At 39.6% G+C, this 20,374-nt stretch overlaps 1 protein-coding gene across 3 annotated transcripts; it reads right to left on the minus strand.

Annotated features, from left to right (window-relative positions):
- Positions 1 to 1,505: 1,505 nt before the first annotated feature.
- LOC109910515 (centrosomal protein of 290 kDa-like) lies at positions 1,506 to 20,292 on the minus strand. 3 transcript variants are annotated; one of them, XM_048595964.1, is made up of 8 exons: positions 20,146 to 20,292; positions 18,644 to 18,783; positions 17,390 to 17,473; positions 14,159 to 14,252; positions 9,749 to 9,923; positions 6,659 to 6,753; positions 5,603 to 5,754; positions 1,506 to 4,176 (listed from the first exon to the last, which is right to left on the minus strand). In XM_048595964.1, the coding sequence occupies exons 1-7, from the start codon at positions 20,176 to 20,178 to the stop codon at positions 5,608 to 5,610; spliced, it is 768 nt and encodes a 255-aa protein (XP_048451921.1). In that variant the 5' UTR covers positions 20,179 to 20,292; the 3' UTR covers positions 1,506 to 4,176; positions 5,603 to 5,607. The 3 variants fall into 3 exon arrangements, with proteins under 3 accessions (XP_048451921.1, XP_048451920.1, XP_048451922.1); XM_048595963.1 differs by lacking the exon at positions 1,506 to 4,176 and having other exon boundaries at positions 4,593 to 5,754; XM_048595965.1 differs by lacking the exons at positions 1,506 to 4,176; positions 17,390 to 17,473 and having other exon boundaries at positions 4,593 to 5,754.
- Between the last annotated feature and the right edge of the window lie 82 nt (positions 20,293 to 20,374).

Genomic DNA, 20,374 nt, shown 5'->3' on the forward strand with positions numbered 1-20,374 from the left:
CCCCCGAACCCCGTTCTCACATCATCACACCCCACCCGCTTGCCACTATGACTCAATAAACCCTCTGCCTTTGGGTCTTGACATAATCTCCTGCAGCCAGAACCCAATCCTTCTCCACCACCACCCTCCTTCCCTGCAGCCTTTCAGGATTTAACACTCCATCACATGGCCCACACTGCTGTGCTGCCACAGCCTACACCTCTTGCCGCCTCGAAAACACAAGAGATTCACTGCCCTATTTAGTGGCAGAGTCAGAAGGCCTTCACTCATTGAAAAGGCACCTGGATCTGCATGTGAAGTGCTGTAACCTGCAAGGCTATGTGCCAGGTGCTAGAAAGTTGGATTAAGATGGGCAGTTAAGTTTAGATGGGGCCACACAGGTAGTCTGCATGTCTTGCTATAATGTTCCTCTGGTTGTAAACATGTTAGTACACTGCATTACTTTTCTATATTAAGTGCTCTCACCTCTACTTTATCGGATTACAGTCTCGGATTATATTGGAGAATGTAATTTAACAATAAACCACTATATTGTATGGCTCCCTGAGAGTAATGCCATTGTAGATCTTTCAGTAATACTATAAAAATGGCACATTGACAAGCGGTTCCTATTGTTTGAGCTTCACATTTTGTTCACCAGATCAAAGTTGCAGGAAGTTAAGAACCGTGAAGCTAGTGATAATGTCAGCTGTGGCTCAGTTAGAAGCACACTTGCCCCATATCACAGAATTCTGGATGTAAGTTGAGGTCCAGCCCTGGAGTGGAAAGTAAATCAAAACTGATGCTCCAATGCAGTACTGAAGATGCACTACACTGGGGGAGGTACCGCCTTTCATCCATGCTATACAGCTCTTTGACTCGAAATTAAACAAGATACTGTTAGCTCTCAGAAAAACATAAAAGATGATCCCGGGTATGGATGGATTGTCTTATGAGCAAAGATTAATCAGGTTGGACTCTATTCATCGCAGGTTAAATAAAAGGTTATCTCATGACGTGTGTGGGGTTCTTAAGGGGCTTGACAGGGTAAATGCTGAGATGATGTTTTCCCTTCTGGGAGAATCTAAGACTGGAGGGCATAGTCTCACAATAAAGTGACGCCAATTTAAAAATGAGAATTTATTCTTGCCAGAGAGATGTGGGGGCACAGTCCTTGTGTATATTTAAGGCCAGGATAAATAGATTCTTGATCAGTTGGGGAATCAAGGAATGTGGTAAAAGAGCAGGAAGGTGCAAGCAATGAGTGTTGAACCAGCCATGATCCTACTGAATGGCCCAACAGCCTGCTCCTGTTCCTATTTCTTATCATCTGATCCTATGGCACTATTTTGATGAAGAGCAAAGGGTATCCTCAGTGTCTTGGTCAATTCATTCCTCAATCAACATCACAAAAACAGATTATCTGGCTATTATAACATTGCTGCTGTGGGATCTTGCTGTGCACAATTTGGACACGTTTTCTACATTATAAATGATTACACTTCAAAGTAATTTATTGGCTGTAAAGAACTTTGAGATGTCTAGTGGACACAAAACATTCTATAAAAGTGCATGTCATTTTTTTCAAAAATTACATCAAAAGGAAGAACATAGTAAATGGAAGATGTAGACCATTTGCTGTTTCAAGTCTGCTTCATCCAAATTCATTGCTGATCTGATTGTGGCCTCAACTCCACTTCCCTGCCTGCCCCAACATCCTTGACTCTTTTGTAGACTAAAATTCTGTCTAAGTCAGCCTTGAATATATCCAATGTCCAGCCACCACTGTTCTCCGGGGTACAGAATTACAAAGTTTAACAACCCTCAGAGATTTCTGTTCATCTCCATATTAAATGGGAGACACACTGTTGTGAACTACAGCCACACTGTTGTGATATAGAGCCACATGGTTCTAGACTCCCACGTAAAAGGAATCATTCTCTCAGCGACTACCTCATGAAGACCTCTCAGAACGTTTTTGTTTTAATAAGATCACCTTTCACTCTACTATACACCCATGAGTACTGGCTCCCTTTTTTTTAAATCTTCCATAAGGCATCCCCCATCGTCTCAGGATATACCTAATAAATCTTCTGTGAACTATCTCCAATGCAAGTATGTCCCTTATGCAGGTTTGGCCTGCATAGCATACTCTCAGTGCAGTCTCACCAATTTCCTATACAGTTATAACAATACTCTCTACTTTTATACTCCATTTCTGCTTGCAATAAAGGCTACCTTTATTCATTTTGGCTACCAAAATACTTGCAGTTCCTGCATGCTGATGTTTTGTGAATCATGTAATGAGGATACCCAGATTTCTTGCCATACTGCTTTTCTATTCTTGCTTCCAAAGTGGGCAATCTGTCTCTTCTCACATCACATACCATCTGCCAATTTTTTTGCCCATTGACTTAAACCCATTTTTATCCCTTTGCAGTCTCTTTGTGATGACTTAAAACTTGTTTTCCTCCCTCTTTTGTATTGTTAGCAAATTTGACAACAATGCAGTTGGTCATTAACATAGATAGTAAATATTTGATGACCCACCACTTACCCCTGCTGTAGTTAACAGATTACTGAGCTGAACATGATCCAATTATTGCTAATCTTTGTTTCCTGTTAGTTGATCAACACTCTAACCATGTTAATATCTTACTCCAAAACCCTGAGCTTGAATCAGTATTCTTTTGTATATACGACACCTTCTCAAATGCCCTATGGAAGTCCAAATATATTGCAGCTGCTAGTGCCTACTAATGCACCTTGCTTGTTAATCTACAGAGAACACTAATAAATTGTTTAAACATGATTTCCGTTTCACGGACAACTATGAGAAACTAGACACATGAAAACACCATTTTAGCATTCTTTTTGATAAACTTACATTAACTTACAATGTTACAACACACACTTTGCACCTCATTAAAGTGCTTAATAAAGTATAGAAATAGCAGCCAGATTGTGCAGAGCAAAATCCCCAGATTACAATCAAAGAAATAGTTGCTTGGCGAGTGAACCAACCACAGCATCCACAACCCTAGGTACGAATCTACTCAAGAACCTTAGAAAGAAAGTTGCTAGTAGGAAGATAAATCCTGGCCAGAATACACAGAGAAATCAGCAGCTATTCATCAATTGTGTAGTGGAATTTCTTACATCCACCGGGGACAGTTGACAATGTTTTAGTTTAACATCTCACCAAACATTAACCCTAATACCATGAACTCTCATCTTGTAATCTTTTATGTGGGACCTTATCGAGTGCCTTCTGAACATCCAATTGCACTACATCTACCGGTTATGGAATCAAATTAAGAAACAAAGCAACAAACACACAGCTGAAGAACTTTTTTTACCAGAACATGTTCTGAACTCACTGCTAATAACCATTTTCTATTTACAAAATTGAAACAACTTCCGTGTCCATACCATTATTTCTTCAATAATACCATAATTATCATGTAGCCAGTTCAAATCACACGGTGTGTTGGAACACAAGTGCAACCACAAAGGCTGAAAGCCAACACATTTGACCTATTATTCTATTGAGTGATCAATCTTAGCCACAGGGTCTTGTGACACAGTAACAGCGTCCCTGTCTCTAGGCCAGGAGGCCTGGGTTAAAGTCCCACCTGCTCCAAAGGTACGTAATAACATCCCTGAACAGGTTGTTTAGAGAATATCTATCAATCTTTATCACTGCATCTCAAGAGCCTGTGGTTGAGTCCCTACCTCTGAGCCAGAAGGCCTGGGTTGAAGTCGTACCTGCTTCAGACATGTGTCATCACACCTCTGAACAGGTTGACTAAAAATGCAATCTCAGCCACAAAATTGTTGCAAAGTGAAATGGAAGCCAAGTGCTGTGGATAATATCGCAGTAAGGTATTGGTGGCAGCACTCTTTCAGTCAGAAGGCTATGGGTTCAATCTCATATCAGATGAATTTGTATATAATCTATCCTGGCATAGCAGTGCAGACCTGAGTAAGTGCTGCACTGTTACAGGTGCCATCATTCTAGATAAGGCATTAAACTGAGTTATTATCCATCTTCTCCTCTGGAATGAATGTAAACACTCCTGTACAGCAGGGAAGTTTTCCCAACTCACATTCTTCTCTAAGTTAACAATATTAAAACAGATCATTAGCTTAGTTATACAGGCAATGCTGGAGAAATTCAGGAGGGTCTGGCAGCAGCTGTGGAGACAGAAAGAGAGTTAGTGTTTTGAATCAAGTATAACTCTTCTTCAGAACTATAATCTTATTGAGGTCTTATCAGGTCAGTTGTCTTATTGTGCTTTCATGAGACCTTGTTATAAACAAATTGCTTGCATTTTCTATATTTTACAACTGTGACTATGCTTTAAAATAGACATCTGAGGTTGTGAAGGTGCTATAAAAATTCAAATTCTGTCTTGTTTATAGAAAGGTGGAAATGCCTGCTAACAGGTCACAGCCCTGGCCATTCTTAAATGTTTGACATCTTTTTTCATCTTTAAACTGGGGTTAGAGGGTGGGTGATGTTGAGAACACTGAAAGATGAAGTTGACTATTTCAACTACTATTTACACAGAAACATATGAAATAATGTGTTTCCAACATAAAACTTAAAATTACTTAACAAATAATTACTTAACGATTTTATTTAAAAAAAATAAAATTTTTTGAACATTTTCTTCAGACTGAATATAGGGATATCATATAGGTAATTCTCTACTCGATCACTCTTGCAGCCTATCCTGCGTACATGACTGGGATTACAAAACATTTGTATTATGTAACTATCCTCCACTCTCTGCATTTTGCTGCTGGAATAATCCATTTATCAAGAGACTGCTGCAATTTTGGCCATTTTACCATAGATTCTACTGACTCTTTCTGGCTAAGTAAATAATGCTGTTTTCTATAAAACAGACACAGCTTGGATCCCGCACATATTTCCCTGCAAGAGGGTGGAAAAGTAATTGGTCACAGGGTCTTTGAAAATGTTTCCAGGAGGAACCCAGCCATAACATGGTGAACAGTCCAATTAATATTTCATCCCTCCAATATGGAAAAAAGATTTTGTTTTTGCTTGATGCTCACTTGCAGCCCAGCTTAAACAAGCAGACTTCCATTGGTGTCAATTGTTTTTCCGTCACTATATTACATAACATACCCAAAAAAACAATATGGTGTGCTCTTTAAATGCAATGGAATGGTCTCCAATTTAGATGCAAATGTTAATTCTAGGGTAAATCATGCCCAGTTTCTTCTCAAATTAATTTCAGTATTGCTGAATGCGAAACCTACCATGAACCAAGCAGTGCATTTGGGTAGGGTTTTAAATGATTATATTTCCCTTAATGCATTTAAGATTGGTAGGTTGGTATGGTTTGATCAGTTCCCACTGGTAATTAACTCATCAAGGGCACGGCTAGATTTCTTAACAGGACTGGTTTCTGATCACAGCTCATACCTAACATTTCATGATCTTTTGTACTGGTTATGCATCTGTTGAGTGAATTGCACCAAAAAGGAAACAGTGCAAGTGAACAGCAACTCCAGGTCCTTGCTTTTAAAAAAATGACACATTCTAAACATGTTTGTACATAAGAAAAAAAGTGTTGGTCTCATTCATTACTTTTCTCATTTCGTGGCTACTGGACATAATGTTTCTGGAAACGGAAGGCCACATTTTTCACACATTGTCCGTAGACATTTTTCATACTCTTTATTCAGTTTAGCAGATTCTTGCAGAGCATATTTTAAATCTTCAATTTCTTCAAAGAAACCCTGCATTACACAAATAATAATCAAATTAGTCTAAGAACTGTAATAATCCAGAAAGCACATTTAAAATGTATGTCTTAACATGTTTATTACTCTTAACATAAAGTAACAATAAAGTACCTCTGATACTAGCTAATTTAGTTTTGAACATTCAATTGAACTGTACCTTGAAGCCACATAACCTTTGTTCGAATACAAGTTAAAAAGCATTGGAATCAACGTGCATTGGAATTTGATCATAAATTGTAAATGGTTTGGGAGCAAATTCTCAAGCCAAACTAATCATCACCCACTGAATGCAATGAAATACTGACATTTATAGATAGTTTTTAACCAACCTGTTCGGAGATGTTATTATATCTGGTGCAGGTGACATTTGAATGCTGGCCTCTTGGCTCAAGGGTGGGGACACTTCTTGACAATTTTTTGTTTTAAATTAAGAGTGTAAGGGTGAACATCCTCATCAGTTCAATAATTTCTGATTTACTGCAGAAGATGCCTGTGGTTGTTCAAAGCCAATGGTCTCAGTCCTAGCGTATCACTGCAGGAGTTCCTCAAGTTAAATATCTTCTTCATCAACCTTTAGAGATGTTATTACACATCTCTGGAGCAGGAAGGGTTACCAGCACTGCACCACAAGAGGCCCTTATAGCATATCTAGATATTTTCCAATCAACCTGCTCTGATATGTCATGACATGCCTTTGGAGCAGGGAGGACTTGAACCCAGGACTCCTGGCTCAAAGGTAGGGACACTACCACTGTGCCACAAGAGCCCCTCACAGTATGTCTCCATGAAGTAGTGTGGCAATGGCCACATAAGACAGGGTATCAATGAAATACATAACCAGTTGAAGACGACTGCTCAACTAAATAATGCTTACAACAAATCACTAGTAAAACAATACCTTGTCTAATCCAGCTAGCTCGTTTTTCAGATTCCTTTTCTCTTTTATCAGCTTGTTCTTGTCCTTTTGCAGTCTTTCTATCTCCAACAACAACTCTATAGAGAACCACAAATATTAAAAGGAAATGATAGGATTGCAAACATGGAAAGTGTAACTTGTTAAACCAGCCTGTTTTAATAGTCCCTCTTTTAATTGTTTTGCTGAAATTTCATTTTTTTAAATTAATCCACACACAGGATTCCCTCTGAACTAATGTTATGAAACAGAAGAGTGTAACCCAAGCAAGACCCCCTAAGGTAATTTGTCTGAATATCAAAATCAGACCACTTTGGCCCTCTGCTATGACAAATTTAGTTCAGATAAGAAATTAGCGTAAATGTGTAATCCATATTAATTTCTAAACTGTTTATGTGAAAGGTTAAGATTATCAGAGCTGTAAGATGGAATGCGATATTAATATCTAAGTGATGCAGACAGTCTTTTAATAGACTACACCATTCAAAAGTGAAACAAGGTAATTTAGAAATGGATATGTATTCTGGAATTTTGTTAAATTATTTGGTAAGTGAGGAATTATGTAATACTCTTTATGCGGAACTTGCATAAGACAATGGTTAGATTGCAACTGAAGCATTCTGTATACCATTTCTACAGCAATGTGGTTTGACTCTGAACTGACCTCTGAGCAATTAGGAATGGGCAATAAATGCTGGCCTAGCCAGAGACAGCTATACCCCAGGAACAGATAAAATAACATTCTGGGTGCTCCACCTTAGGAAGGATGTGAATATATTGGAGGGCGTGGAGAACAGGCTTACTACAATGGTTCCAGGGATGATACACTTCAGTCAGGATGTCTGGAGAAGTTGGGGGCTACTTAGGGTACATAAGGAAAACCTATTCCCTCTCATGAAAGGTTTGAAAATGAGTGAACACAGATATAAGAGCATTTGTAAAAGAAGCAAATATGACATGAGAAACCACTTTTTCATACAGTGAATAGATAAGAGTCTGCAACAGACAGCCAGGAAGTATGATGGAGACAGGCTCAACTGAGGCATTTGCAGAGTAATTTCTTCTCTGAGGGTAGTGAACATATGGAATTCTTTCACACAGAGTGATGTAGAGGCTGGTTCAAATTCAAAGCTGAGATAGATACATTTTTAATCATCAAGGGTTATGGGAAAAGGTAAGAAAGTGGAGTTGCAGATTATCAGATCAGTCATGATCTCACTGATTGGTGGAGCAGACTCGATAGGCTGAATAGCTTACTTCTGCTCATACGGTGGTTGATGATTACTCAAATCTAAACGATATGCAGTGTTATAGAGAAAAAGCAGGAGAATGTCAATGCATAATGATCATTCAGACAGCAGGTAAAGGCAGAATGAACCTAACAGCCCTCATTAAATTCCCTTATCAACTCCCCTCACCTCACTCCATGTTTAGTGGTCTAGCAGGCAAAAAGGTAGATAAATTTCCAGGGCCAGATGAAATGTGTTCTAGGCTATTGAATGAGACAAGGGAGGTAATGGCAGGGGAGATGACAATAATTTTCACTTCCTCTCTGGTGCACTTGGGTAGGACAAACAAGGCAAGGGAATGCATGAAGAACAGCAAGACCCTGGGGAGCTCAGTAATCAGAAGAACCTTGGCGTGCATACCCACTGGTCCCTTAATCCTTAATTTAGTGGGACAGGGAGATAAAGTGGTTAAGCAAGCATATGGAATACTTTGCCTTTTACTCGCTGAAGCATAGAGTTTAAGAGCAAGGAAGTTATCTGAAACATGTAAAATGTTGGTTAGGCCACAACTAGATTAATGTGGGCTGCACAATAATACACATTATAGCAGAGATATGACAGTATTGGAAAGGGTGCAAAGGAGATTTCCCAGGATATGTTTTTTCGGCTGAAGAATTTTAGTTCTAAAGGAGAGTTTGGATAGACTGAGGTTGTTTTCCTTGGAGTAGAGGAGACCGAGGGGAGACTTGATTGACTTGTATAAAATTATGAGGGGCACAGATACGTAAACAGGAGGGAAAATTGACAAGAGGCCATAGGTTTAAGGTAAGGAGCATGAGGTTTAGAGGGACATGAGGAAAATTTTTTTCCACCCAGAGGGTGGTGGGAATGTGGAACTCACTGCCAGTAAGAATTGGAGAGGCAGAGAGCTCATAACATTAAAGAGGTACTTAGATGCGTACTTGCAGTGACAAGGCATGCAAGGCTATGGGTCAAGCGCTGGAAAATGGGATTAGTATAGTTAGGTTCTTGTATCTGACTGGTCCAGACTTGATGACTCAAAGAGCTTTTTTGGTGCTGTAGATCTCTATGACTCTATGTTCTACAGGATTGATTCTAGATGGCTGAACAATTACCATTTGTTTGTTTTCACTGAATGTAAATCAAACTTCAAGGCTGCACAAATTGCACGGTGTGCCTTTCTAAATTCTCAATTCAGCTAGTTCAGCCAATTAATGTGCTCCTGAGGGTAACCTTTTCCACACAGAGGATGATGCGTGTATGGAATGAGCTGTTAGACCAAGCAGTGGAGGCAGGTACAGTTACAACATTTAAAAGGCATCCTGATGGATATATGAATAAGAAGGATCCAGAAGGATATGGGCCAAATGCTGGCAAATGGGACTAGGTCAGATTGGGATGTCTGGTCTGCGCGAATGAGTTGGGACTGAAGGGTCTGTTTCCATGCTGTATAATTCGAAGTGGTTAAAGGCTCAATCTGTGGTGTATACTGAGTTTGCTGATCTCAACCGGAGTGATAATGGGGTGTCACAAACAGCCTCACTGCCTCAAAAGATTGAGGTAGGGACGGGTGGTGGGAGACGTGGAATTCCCAGATAGTATTCTCACTCCTTATCACCAATCAAATGATGCCGCTAGAAAGTAGGGATGTTGTTAGGCCAAGTCAGCAAGAGAGCCCAGTCTGTGATATTTCATGCTCCTCACAGTTAAAACATTTTTCAGTAGTTCACCCAGAGATAAAGGTCACAAAAGCCAGTGAATGAGGATCTAGCTCTCTATACAAGTTAACATCCATAAAAAGAAAAAATATCAGTTAAAGCCTCACCAGCATGGATACAGTCAGGTGAGCAGCATTTCCTGCCACCAGCCTTGTGTTTGAGAGACGTGGTGCCATGCTCTGGTGTTGGAGTTCTTCGCCTCCTCACTGTGGGAGTGTGCTCCAGCTGCTGAATCCTTTGTTTTGACCTTACAAGCTGTAATTCTAACTCATGAATGTTCATCTGGAAGACGCAAGAGTGAGGAACCAAAATATTTTACATGTCCAAACTGTAAGAACAAGTGAAACTATAATAGCAATGAAAGAGAAGTGTTTGTATATTGTGTATCATACTATTTTTCTTGGGATGCAGCACACTCTGAATTAAAATCACAAAGACATGCAGATTTTTGGATGTAAACTATTTTCAGGTTCAGATAATGTCACGTACACATATATATGAATTGTAACATGATACATGTTTGTCTGGCCTATGGCTTTTGAAACATTTTTACAGTAAACGTTCAGGTGCCAAGACGTTAAATTTACGTATATAAACATCTTTTGTGCATTTTCCAATATATGCCTGATCAGCAACCAGGGTTGAAATCAACAGATGCATTTAAATAAAAAAATCTTTGTGTCTTAAAAGGAACTTCAATAGTCTGAGGCTGTCACAATTATTCTGAAAGTACTGAGAGTAGAATAGGAACACTGTGGTGCAGTCAACAATAAATTCTAGCAAAGGTTTATTCAGAGACTGAGATTCTGTTACAGTTTAGTCTGAGAGCTGGAGAATGGTTTTTCATTTCTCCGCGCTGAAGATTGAAAATAAGCGTCATTATTTACCTTTGACACAGTTCATTTATCTGGTTAGTGTTCAACTGTCCAGAGGTTTATCTTCTTGGCTATTATCTAATAACAGTGTTAATTTAGTTTAGATTCAATTTCTTGGCCATAAACTCTGGAATTATCTTCCTAAACTTTTCTGTTTCTCCCTCTTCTTTAATGATACTCTTTAAACCTTACCTCTTTGACGAAGCTTTTGATCACGTCCTACCTAGTATCTCAGTGTAAACTTTCTTTGAAAACACTCCAGTGAAATACCTTGGGACATTTGACTACATTAAAAGTGCACCATAAACTGAAGCTGTTATTAACTGAGAGTTTACTGGAACAATCTGTGACGTTGAACCTAAATATAGTACTTCAACATGAACAGCTAATAGTAGCAAGAGCAAAGGTCAGGATAGACTATCACTTACAATCTAAAGGTTACTCTAATAGTCGCATGTTATAAAAGAAAGTAGTAAACAACACTGTTCAAAGACGTCCAAAAGTTCAGAAAAACTTAAGGTGAACAACAATTACCTGAGTTGGCAGCAGAAGGAACAAATGTAAAACCTCACTAACCACTAACTTTGTGCAGCAAAGACAAAAGTCAGTCTTCCCAATGTCTATTAAAGAAAATCTCTGCCTAAATCTCTGCTCATCCTGTAGATTTGGTCGAGAAAGATTATAGCGAAGGAAATAGTGTCTTCAGTCTCCACCACAAACTCCACTGTCTTTCCAGCAACTCCATCCCTGGCAACCGTCTGAGGCTGAACTAGATCGGGTGCAGCTTGGTGCCATACTTGACTATCTATGCCGCTAGTAAGACCGCTCTCTTCCAACTCCATAACATTCCTGACTTCACCTCCACCTTAGTTTATATGATACTAAAATTCTCATCCACATTTTTGTTAGGCCTAGATTTGACTGCTCCATTACAATCCTGACTCACCTGTCATCTTCCAGCCACGTCATCCTAACCTTTGATGCCGGTATTCTAATTTCCAAAAAGGCCCCAGCACTAATGTTGCGTCTACTTTTGTTGTTCTTGCACAGATGTCCATATAGTTTGCACAATAATATTTAAACAGAGCAGAAGTCATACAGTGGAGGATGAGGGGAGTGTACACTGGGATTTTGTATGATGTGCAGCCACACACACAGCATACAGGAAACATTGCCCATCACTTTTGTGCTCAATGATCGACGCTGGCTCCCAGACTGTCAATGTCTCCATTTTAAAACTCTCATCCTTGCCTTCAAACACCATCATCGCTTGACCCACCCTATTTTTGTACTGCTCCAGGCCTCTCAGGATATCAGTGGCCTTCCAATTCTGGCCTCTTATACTTGATTGTAATTGTTGCACTATTGCTGACCGTATCCTCACCTGCTGAGATGCTAAACTATTAGACCATAATAAGACCATAAGATGTAAGACCAGATGTACACCATTCAGCTCAAGTTCATGCTGCCTTTCAATGAGATCATGGTTGATCCAATAATCCTCAACCTCACTCTCCTGCCTTTTCCCATTAACCCTTGATTCCCTTACTGATTAACAATCTGTCTATCGCAATCTTGAAAATAATTAGTGCCCCAGCCTTAAAAACCCTCTGCAGTAAAGAATTCCACAGACTCACTATCCACTGAGAAAAGAAATTCCTCTTCATCTCTATCTTAAACGTGCAACCTCCTATTCTCAGATTATGATCTCACTACTAGAAGGGGAAACAACCTTTCTGCACTTAGTCTGTGAAGTCCTGTAAGAATCTTCTATGTTTTATTAAGATCGCTTCTCATTCTTCTACGTTCCATCACACACAGGTCCAATCTACTTAACCTCTCCTCATCAGACAGTCCTTCCACACCAGCAAAGTGAACCTACTATGGACTGTCCCCAACGCCAGTATATGTTTCCATAGATAAGGGTTCTAAAATTGTTCACAGTATTCCAGCTGGGATCTGACCCAGTGCCTTGAATAGTTTTATCAAAACCTCCCTACTTTTAAACTCCATTTCCTTTGAAATAAAGGCCAATATGCCATTTGCCTTCCTATTACCCAATGAACTTGGACAACAGCTTTTTGTGATTCATGGATGAGGACTCTCAAATCCCTCTTTCTGTAGCTTTCTCCAGTCTTTCTCCATTTAAATAATATTCAGTTCCTCTATGCCTCCTGCCAAAGTGCATAACCTCACATTTATCCACAATATATTCCATCTGCCAAGGTTTTGCCTACTCACCTAACCAGTCTACATTATCCTTTGTGTCATCCTCCCACCTATTTTTCTGTCATCTGCAAAACTGGCTATAGTACGTTCACATTTCTCATCCAAGTCATTACTATATACTGTAAATAATTGTGGCACCAGCACTGATTCTTGTAGCACACCATTAGTTACAGGTTGCCATTCCTGAAAATGCTCCCCTTAACTCAACTCTCTGTCTCTATAGTTAGCCAATCCTCTCTATGTTAAAACATTACGTCCAACACCATGGGCTCTTCTCTTATTAAGTAGCCTAATGTGTGGCACCTTATCAAATTCCAAGTGTATTACATCCATTGCCTTCCCTTTCTCTATCCTGCTTGTTATCTCCTCAAAGAACTCTAGTAAATGTCAGGTATGATCTCCCTTCATAAGGCCATGCTGACTCTGCTTATGTATTTTTAAATGCGCTGCTACATCCTTTATAATGGCCTCCAACAGACTCTCAGTCCTCACATTCCCTCCCTAACCCTCTGCTGCACACTTTCATCCAGTATGACACTCCTTAAAACTATGTTAAATACTACGAGAAAAAAGCAAAGTAACAATGGGGAACGAAAAGGTCAGAATGGAAATCCTGTCAGAGAGAGGAGCAAACTTCTTCAAGGAGTCATAACGGAAGAGATGTGGCAGTGAGTTAAACAAGCAGATGTGACAGTGAGTGTTTAACTCACTCCTTAAAACGACATCTTTGATCTAATCCATCTACTTGTGGTTCAGTGCCAAATTTTGTTCGATAGTACTTGTGTGAAGCACCTTGGGAGATTTTACTATGTTAACAGTGGCATATAAATGAACACTGTTGTTATTGTTGTTTACATATATCAGATAAAAACCGTCTCGACGTCTCACAAAGCAAACATATAAATGTTTGGAAATTACGATTTCAACCCATTCTTTTTCCACGCGACTCCCATTACACATAGAGAAAAATAAATACCATCTCTAAATTCAGCCAACGGTCAAACATGTCCTTGAACAGAACTATTTTCTACGCACGATCAAAATAAAAAAGGCTGTCATAAGGCTTACATTCTTGTTTTACTTCAAATTAGATCAGCTGAGTCATTCAAGAGGGTATTGGATGATTATTAGGATAGAAATAACATGCAAGAATATGCAGGGAAAAGCCGGAAATTCACAACAGGGAATGATGCTCATTTGAAGAGCTGGTGCAGACATGATGGGCTGAACGGTCTCCTTCTATGCCATAATACTTCTGAGATTCTGTGAAATTCAGCATCTGTCTTCAACCTTCTTACAGGTAAAGGGCTGTCGATTCCATATCATCCCAAGCTGACAATATTTCAGGTATAGACATCCACTTGATAAAGAATAAAACATGATACAGTTGTGATACAAAAATGTTGAACTCACAGTGAGATTAGAGATGATTTCACTCTGCTCCTTGTTGGTTTTAATTTCTTTTTCGTAACGTTTTTGTAGAGCATTATACATCTGTAGCAGTCGACTATTTAAATAAAGAAATGATATTTAATCACTATTTCTGAAATAATGCATTCCTCAGGGCATTAAGAATCAACCATGTAATATGAAAATGATGTCACATACAAGTCACACTGGGTAGGAGTAACAGGAGATTAGTGAATCACCAACAAATTGACAGACTTAAAAAAGTTTAAATCCACTATGTCTGCTCCCAGAGTTTGGGTGCATCCTAAAGCTGCTGTGGTACATTCATACTGTTGGTAGCTCACCGGCCACCATGATCTACCTTGCTCAACCATCATGAGCAAAAGCAAATAATTCATTCTTCACCTCCCTGCTGCTTTGAAATGCTCGCGGCACAGAATTGGTGCTATAGTTCCCTAAAGAAGTCAGTGCTCTTCAATGTAGTTATATATGAATTCAGTTACGTAACACTATAAGAGTCATAGAGATATACAGCACGGAAAGAGGCCCTTCGGTCCAACTCGTCCATGTCGACCAGGTATCCTAAATAAATCTAGTCCCATTTGCCAGCATTTTGCCCATATCCCTCTAAACTGTTCCTATTTATATACCCATCCAGATGCCTTTTAAAGGTTGTAATTGTACCAGCCTCCACTACTTCCTCTGGGAGCTCATTATTGAGAGACCACGCAGTGCAATTTCTTTCTGCATACTAAAATGCTTAAAACAAAAAAACTTGGAAAGAACATAGGGGCATAACAAACATGGTTAAGAAAGTAACAAGCAAGGCAGATAAACAAGATCATAAGAATAAGTTGTGTTGGGATTTTAAAATGGTATTTGATAAGGTGCCACATTATATGGTGTAATGGGTAAGATAGCATCATGGATTAAAGAATGGTTAGGTAACAGAAAACAGATAGTAGGCACTCCATTAGTTACAATTGGCTGACAGAGTGCCAATGAGATCATTGGACCACCAACTATTTGTAACCAATATCAATACCTTAGATTAGGGGAGGTGATGGCCTAGTGGTATTATCACTGGACTATTAATCCAGAGACCTAGGTAATATGTGGGGACCTAGGTTCAAATGCTGCCACAGCAGATGATGAAACTTGAATTTAATTAAAAAAAAAAGGATCTGGAATTAAGAGCTTAATGATGAGGGCAACTTTTTCACGCAAAGGGTGGTGTGTGTATGGAACGAGCTGCCAGTAGAAGTGAATGGAGGCTGGTACAATGACAATATTTGAAAGGCATCTGGATGGGTACACGAATAGGAAGGGCTTAGAGGGATACAGGCCAAACCCTGGCAAATGGGACTGGATTAATTTAGGATATCAATTCAGCATGGACGAGTTGGACCGCAGAGTCTGTTTCCATGCTGTACAGCTCTATGACTGTGAATCCATTGTTGATTGCCAGAAAATCCCACCTGGTTCATTAATGTCCTTTAAGTCCAGACCCACAGCAATACGGTTGACTCTTAACTGCCCTGTGGGCAAATTACGGATGGGCACTAAATGCTGCCCTGGGCAGCAAAACACTCGTTACGTGAATGAATTTAAAAAAGTGACAAAAGGTATAGGACAAAAGGTATAAATTTGACAACAGTACCAAGAAAGGTATGAAAGCAAGTAGTCCAGAGGAAGCAGAGAGTCTGTAAACAGATACAGACAGTTTAAGTGAGTGGGGCAAATTGCAGATGGTGTATCATGTGGGAAAATATGAACTTCTCCATTTTGGTGAAAGAATAGAAAAGTAAAATACTATTGAAATCGAAACAGGTTGCAGACTTTGATGGGGCAGACGCATCTGGGTATCTTGGTACATGAATCATAAAGTTAGTATGTTGGTATAGCAAGGGATTAGAAAAGCAAACATTTGATTGGTTTCTGGAGTACCCGGTACAGTTTAAGACCATAAGATGTAGGAGCAGAAGCAGGCAATTCAGCCCATCATGTCTGCTTTGCCATTTAATGAGATCATAGCTGACCTGATAGTCCTCAACAGCACTTACTGCCTTTTCCCCCAAAACCCTTGATTCTTTCACTGGTTAAAGATCATACTATCTTTGCTCTCCTTATTTGAAAAAAGACAATTGCAATAGTGGTAGTTGAGAAACAGCTCCTCAATTCAGTCCTGGGATGAAGGGTTTATCTTGTAAAGAAAGACTGAACTGACAGGGCCTGTATCCAATGGTGTTTGTTTGAATGAGAAGTGATCTTATTGGAACACAAGCTTCTGAGGGGATTCAACTGAGCGGATACGGTGGGGGTGGGTGGTGGGGGTGGCTGGGAGAGTGGTGGTGGTGGTGGTGCCAGAATGACAGGGAGGATACTAGGAACTTCCAGCTTCCATTCCTATCTGACCTTGTTGCATTTGAAAGTGAGATTAAAAGCCAGGACACATGTAGAATTCTTACAATTTACTTGTTGATAGAAAAATAATCGAACTGAATTTCATGATATTACTCTGAGACCTAACCAATAACCTCTCCGATTATGATTGCATATTTGTTTCACAATTCTTGACAAGGCAGAGAAACTGCATTAGCAGGCTACAATATAAATTATATTGCACAACACTGTCAAAACATTTCTAAAGATGACTTCTCAACTTTTAGAAAATGTTGACTTCAGACACCCACATCCACAAACAGTCTTGAAAAATGCAACTCGCTTTCGCTATCCAACCAATATGCTGTCTTCTTTATATTTATGCAGACAGTAAATATAACCATTTCCTTTTTCAATTACTATTCGCATGAAACAAGTAACTTCTCACTGTGGACTTTACATGAATCCAGATCATTTTGCATTTATTTTGTGACAATCAACATTAACTCCTTCAAGGTTTGGCCTTTGCTTCACAAGTTTCTTGCAGGTTCAGAGATCAACATAGAACAAATTATCACTGTATTTTATTCAGATATTTCATATGTATAATTTCTTCCAAGGTCAGTGGGGACAAGGTAACAGTTCTTGGTGGGGGCACGTAAAAGAAATGCTGACCTGAATGTGGACTGAATAATTATCATAACCCTGTACTAATCTACCTGCTTTAAAGAGAAAACTATTCCTGGCTCTTGTAGATCACTTATCTTTATTCGCTCGATTTAAGGCAATGTTTTGTTGAGTCCTTCTGCTTAATATGCAAATACTTTTGAAAATGGCAAGGAAAATACTTACTTGCTCCTTTCATCTGCCTTTGAAACACTGCCTTCTTTAACACCTCCTTTGTGCCATGGTTGTGGTTCTGTCTGTATTTGAGCACTTAGAAAACATTCAAAATGGTGATAGTATTTGTTTTGTAATGTCTTCTACATCATCCAATTAAACCCAACAAGGATTAGGACAAACATATACCCAGCCTTTTTCCATTAACACTTTGTAAATAAATAACAACTAATGCACAAATACAACCTAGTGTGGTATATCCTCCTATTCCTGTATAGGTATTAATTCATGGTCTATTCCTATTATATTGGGCAAAGAAAAAGCTGAGAGATGATTCTCTATTTCGCTACGTACCAATTTCACAAAAGGGTTGAAACTCTTTTAAAAGGTAGATACTGCTCAACATTAATTGCAAAAAAAAATTATTTAAATTTCTAGATGAGAGGTGATGTCAACAAAATGTCATTTAAACCAACCAAGAATATAAAAGCATGAGGTACAATTAAAAAATAACTTGTTGATCCAGCCAACAATCAATGCAAGATGAATTAAAAATTTATTCAGTGGCTGTGGGCATAGCTGGCAAGGCCAGCATGTATAGCAAACTACTCTTGAAAGTATAGTAGAGAGGAACCACCTTTCTGATTACAACTGAATGATCTGATTGACAATTTCACAAGGCAGTTAAGAATCCATCACATTATAGTACTATGGTCCTGAAGTCTCATAGGTAGGGTGACTGATTTACTTCCCTAAAAGATATAAGTGAGTTAGATGGACTTTAATGACAATTTTGATCACCATTACTGATACTGGGGTCCCGACCCGAAATGTCAGCTTTCTTGCTCCTCTGATGCTGCCTGACCTGCTGTGTTCCTCCAGCTCCACACTGTGTTATCTCTACTTACAACTGTTACTGATACTGGCTTTTTATTCCAAAATGTATTTAAATAATTGAATTTAAATTCCTCAACTGAAGTGGTTCGACTTGAAGTTACATTCCTAGCTCATTAGTCAGTATCTCTAGTCCAGTAATATAACCACCGTGCCACCATACACCAAGTTTTGTGAATGGGAGTTTTAGAATGTAGATGGCACGTTGTACAATTCAATTTTCTTTCTTTCCCCTGAATTGAATTTTGGAGTTATAATATATGTGAGTTGTTTAATACACAGATAGATACAGTAATGTAGCAGTCCTTAAGGACTCCTACAGTATGTTTGTGCAGCTGCAAGTAAAGTAAGTTATTCTTGGACGCCTCTTACTCTCTGGTAGTTACAAAGTCCCTCATCAGCTGTTGCATTTGCAGCTTTCCCTGGACTTCTGAAAGCTCACTTTCCAACTGTTCATTTTTCAGCCGAAGTTTCTTCAACTTCCTTTGTACGTGCTCGTTTTCAGCAAAAAGCTGCACGAAAAGATGGAAATGGGTTTAGTACAGTTCACATACAGCACACCAAAAACTTCCTTTGAATGATGCCTTTTGCAGCTTTTAATCTATTGTTTGGGAAAGGAATCTGTGGTTTCCAACAGTATGCTTACAAATTTCTTGCTTGGTGATATGAAACTCTGTTTTGATTTCTCAGCTTAGACTTGTCCTCGAGCTACATCCTGCCTCTGAAGGAGATAGCAGACATGTCTACTCTTTAGCCTCCCTCCATCATTGACACCTTGAGCCAACCCACTGGAAATATGTTGCAGTGCCCCTGGGGCACCTCAACTTTTCCACTCTTCTAAAGTTGACAATTCAGCATCAACAATCAATTAGAGCTGGTTTTGACTTCCTCCACCACCATTTCTCAACAATAATATTTATATTCTGCTGTTGCAATGGCCACTTTACTCAACCAAGCCCAGAAGAGAAACATGTTCCATTTTAAAGTTTAAACATGAAAGCTCTGGAAAAATTGTAATAATCCCACTGATAAATGGTACTTTGCCCAAGAACACCCAAACCAGAGAAGGATCTGCAACCGTTCTGAGCACCTCCAGCAGGTGAAGACCAAGTGCAAACAGCAGAACGAGCCGGAGAGAACAAACTGCATTAATTATTGAGGAACTGTCCATCACTTTGCATCCAGGAATATACCAATGAGTGCCAGCATCTGTGGAGAGAAAGAGTTAAATGTTTCGGGTCCAGTGACCCTTCTTCAGAACTGGACCCGAAACGACAACTCTGATTTCTCTCCACCGATGCTGCCTGACCTGCTGAGATTTTCCATCAATTCCTGTTTTTGATTCTGATTTCCAGCATCTGCAGTTCTTCCAGTTTTTTTTTTAAACATGAGTATCCGCATTCATTGTTCTTTTAAAATATTCGTTCACGGGATGTGGCCATCGCTGGCCAGACCCGTATTTATTGTCCATCCCTGTGTCAACCACATTACTGTGGGTCTGCAGCCCTCCCCTAAAGGATACAAGTGAAGACATTGGAGTTTTCCAACACTGGTTTCATGGTCAACTCCTAACTCCTGATATTCATTGAACTGAAATTCCACCACCTGCCATTCGAACCAGAATATTACCAGGGTCTCTAGATTAATAATTAAACGATAATGCCACTGGGACATCCTTATTGTGACTCTTACAAAGTCATTATTTAAAAAAAAGAAAATTCCATAGCAGTTGCCATCAGGAAAAAGCCAAGAGGCCCCATTGGGAGTATGACCCTGGTCCAAGCAGCGGATCTCAGGCCTCGGGCGATGCAGACCAATATCGCCGGCGGAGAGACCCAGCTGAGACTTTAGGAAACTCCCCTGACTGTACTCACTTGCAAGCACCTATGTATAGGCGGCATATCCATAATAACCGGTGCTCAGTGAGATGCGGATTTTACTAAACAGTGTTCAGGTACAGCCGTTAGCACACAACAACCATACAGCGCCCCCTGACCGTGGGAAGACTGAGCATCTATTTTCCACACCATACCCCCGCAACAAAAATCAGTTCCCAGGAGGACCGAGCAGCGCCCTCTCTCCGCGGGAGGACCGAGCAGCGCC

Source organism: Rhincodon typus, chromosome 4 (genome assembly GCF_021869965.1).
Source record: "Rhincodon typus isolate 14 chromosome 4, sRhiTyp1.1, whole genome shotgun sequence".
Taxonomy (NCBI): domain Eukaryota; kingdom Metazoa; phylum Chordata; class Chondrichthyes; order Orectolobiformes; family Rhincodontidae; genus Rhincodon; species Rhincodon typus.

Excerpts from the sequence above, each read along its gene's own strand:
- LOC109910515 (XM_048595964.1), bottom strand. The coding sequence starts at position 20,178 with ATGGATATGCCGCCTATACATAGGTGCTTGCAA. Across the intron at positions 17,474-18,643 it reads GACTTTGTAACTACCAGAGA|TGCTCAAATACAGACAGAAC; the intron begins GTAAGAGGCGTC and ends ATGTTTTCTAAG. Across the intron at positions 5,755-6,658 it reads AGCTAGCTGGATTAGACAAG|GGTTTCTTTGAAGAAATTGA; the intron begins GTATTGTTTTAC and ends TGTGTAATGCAG.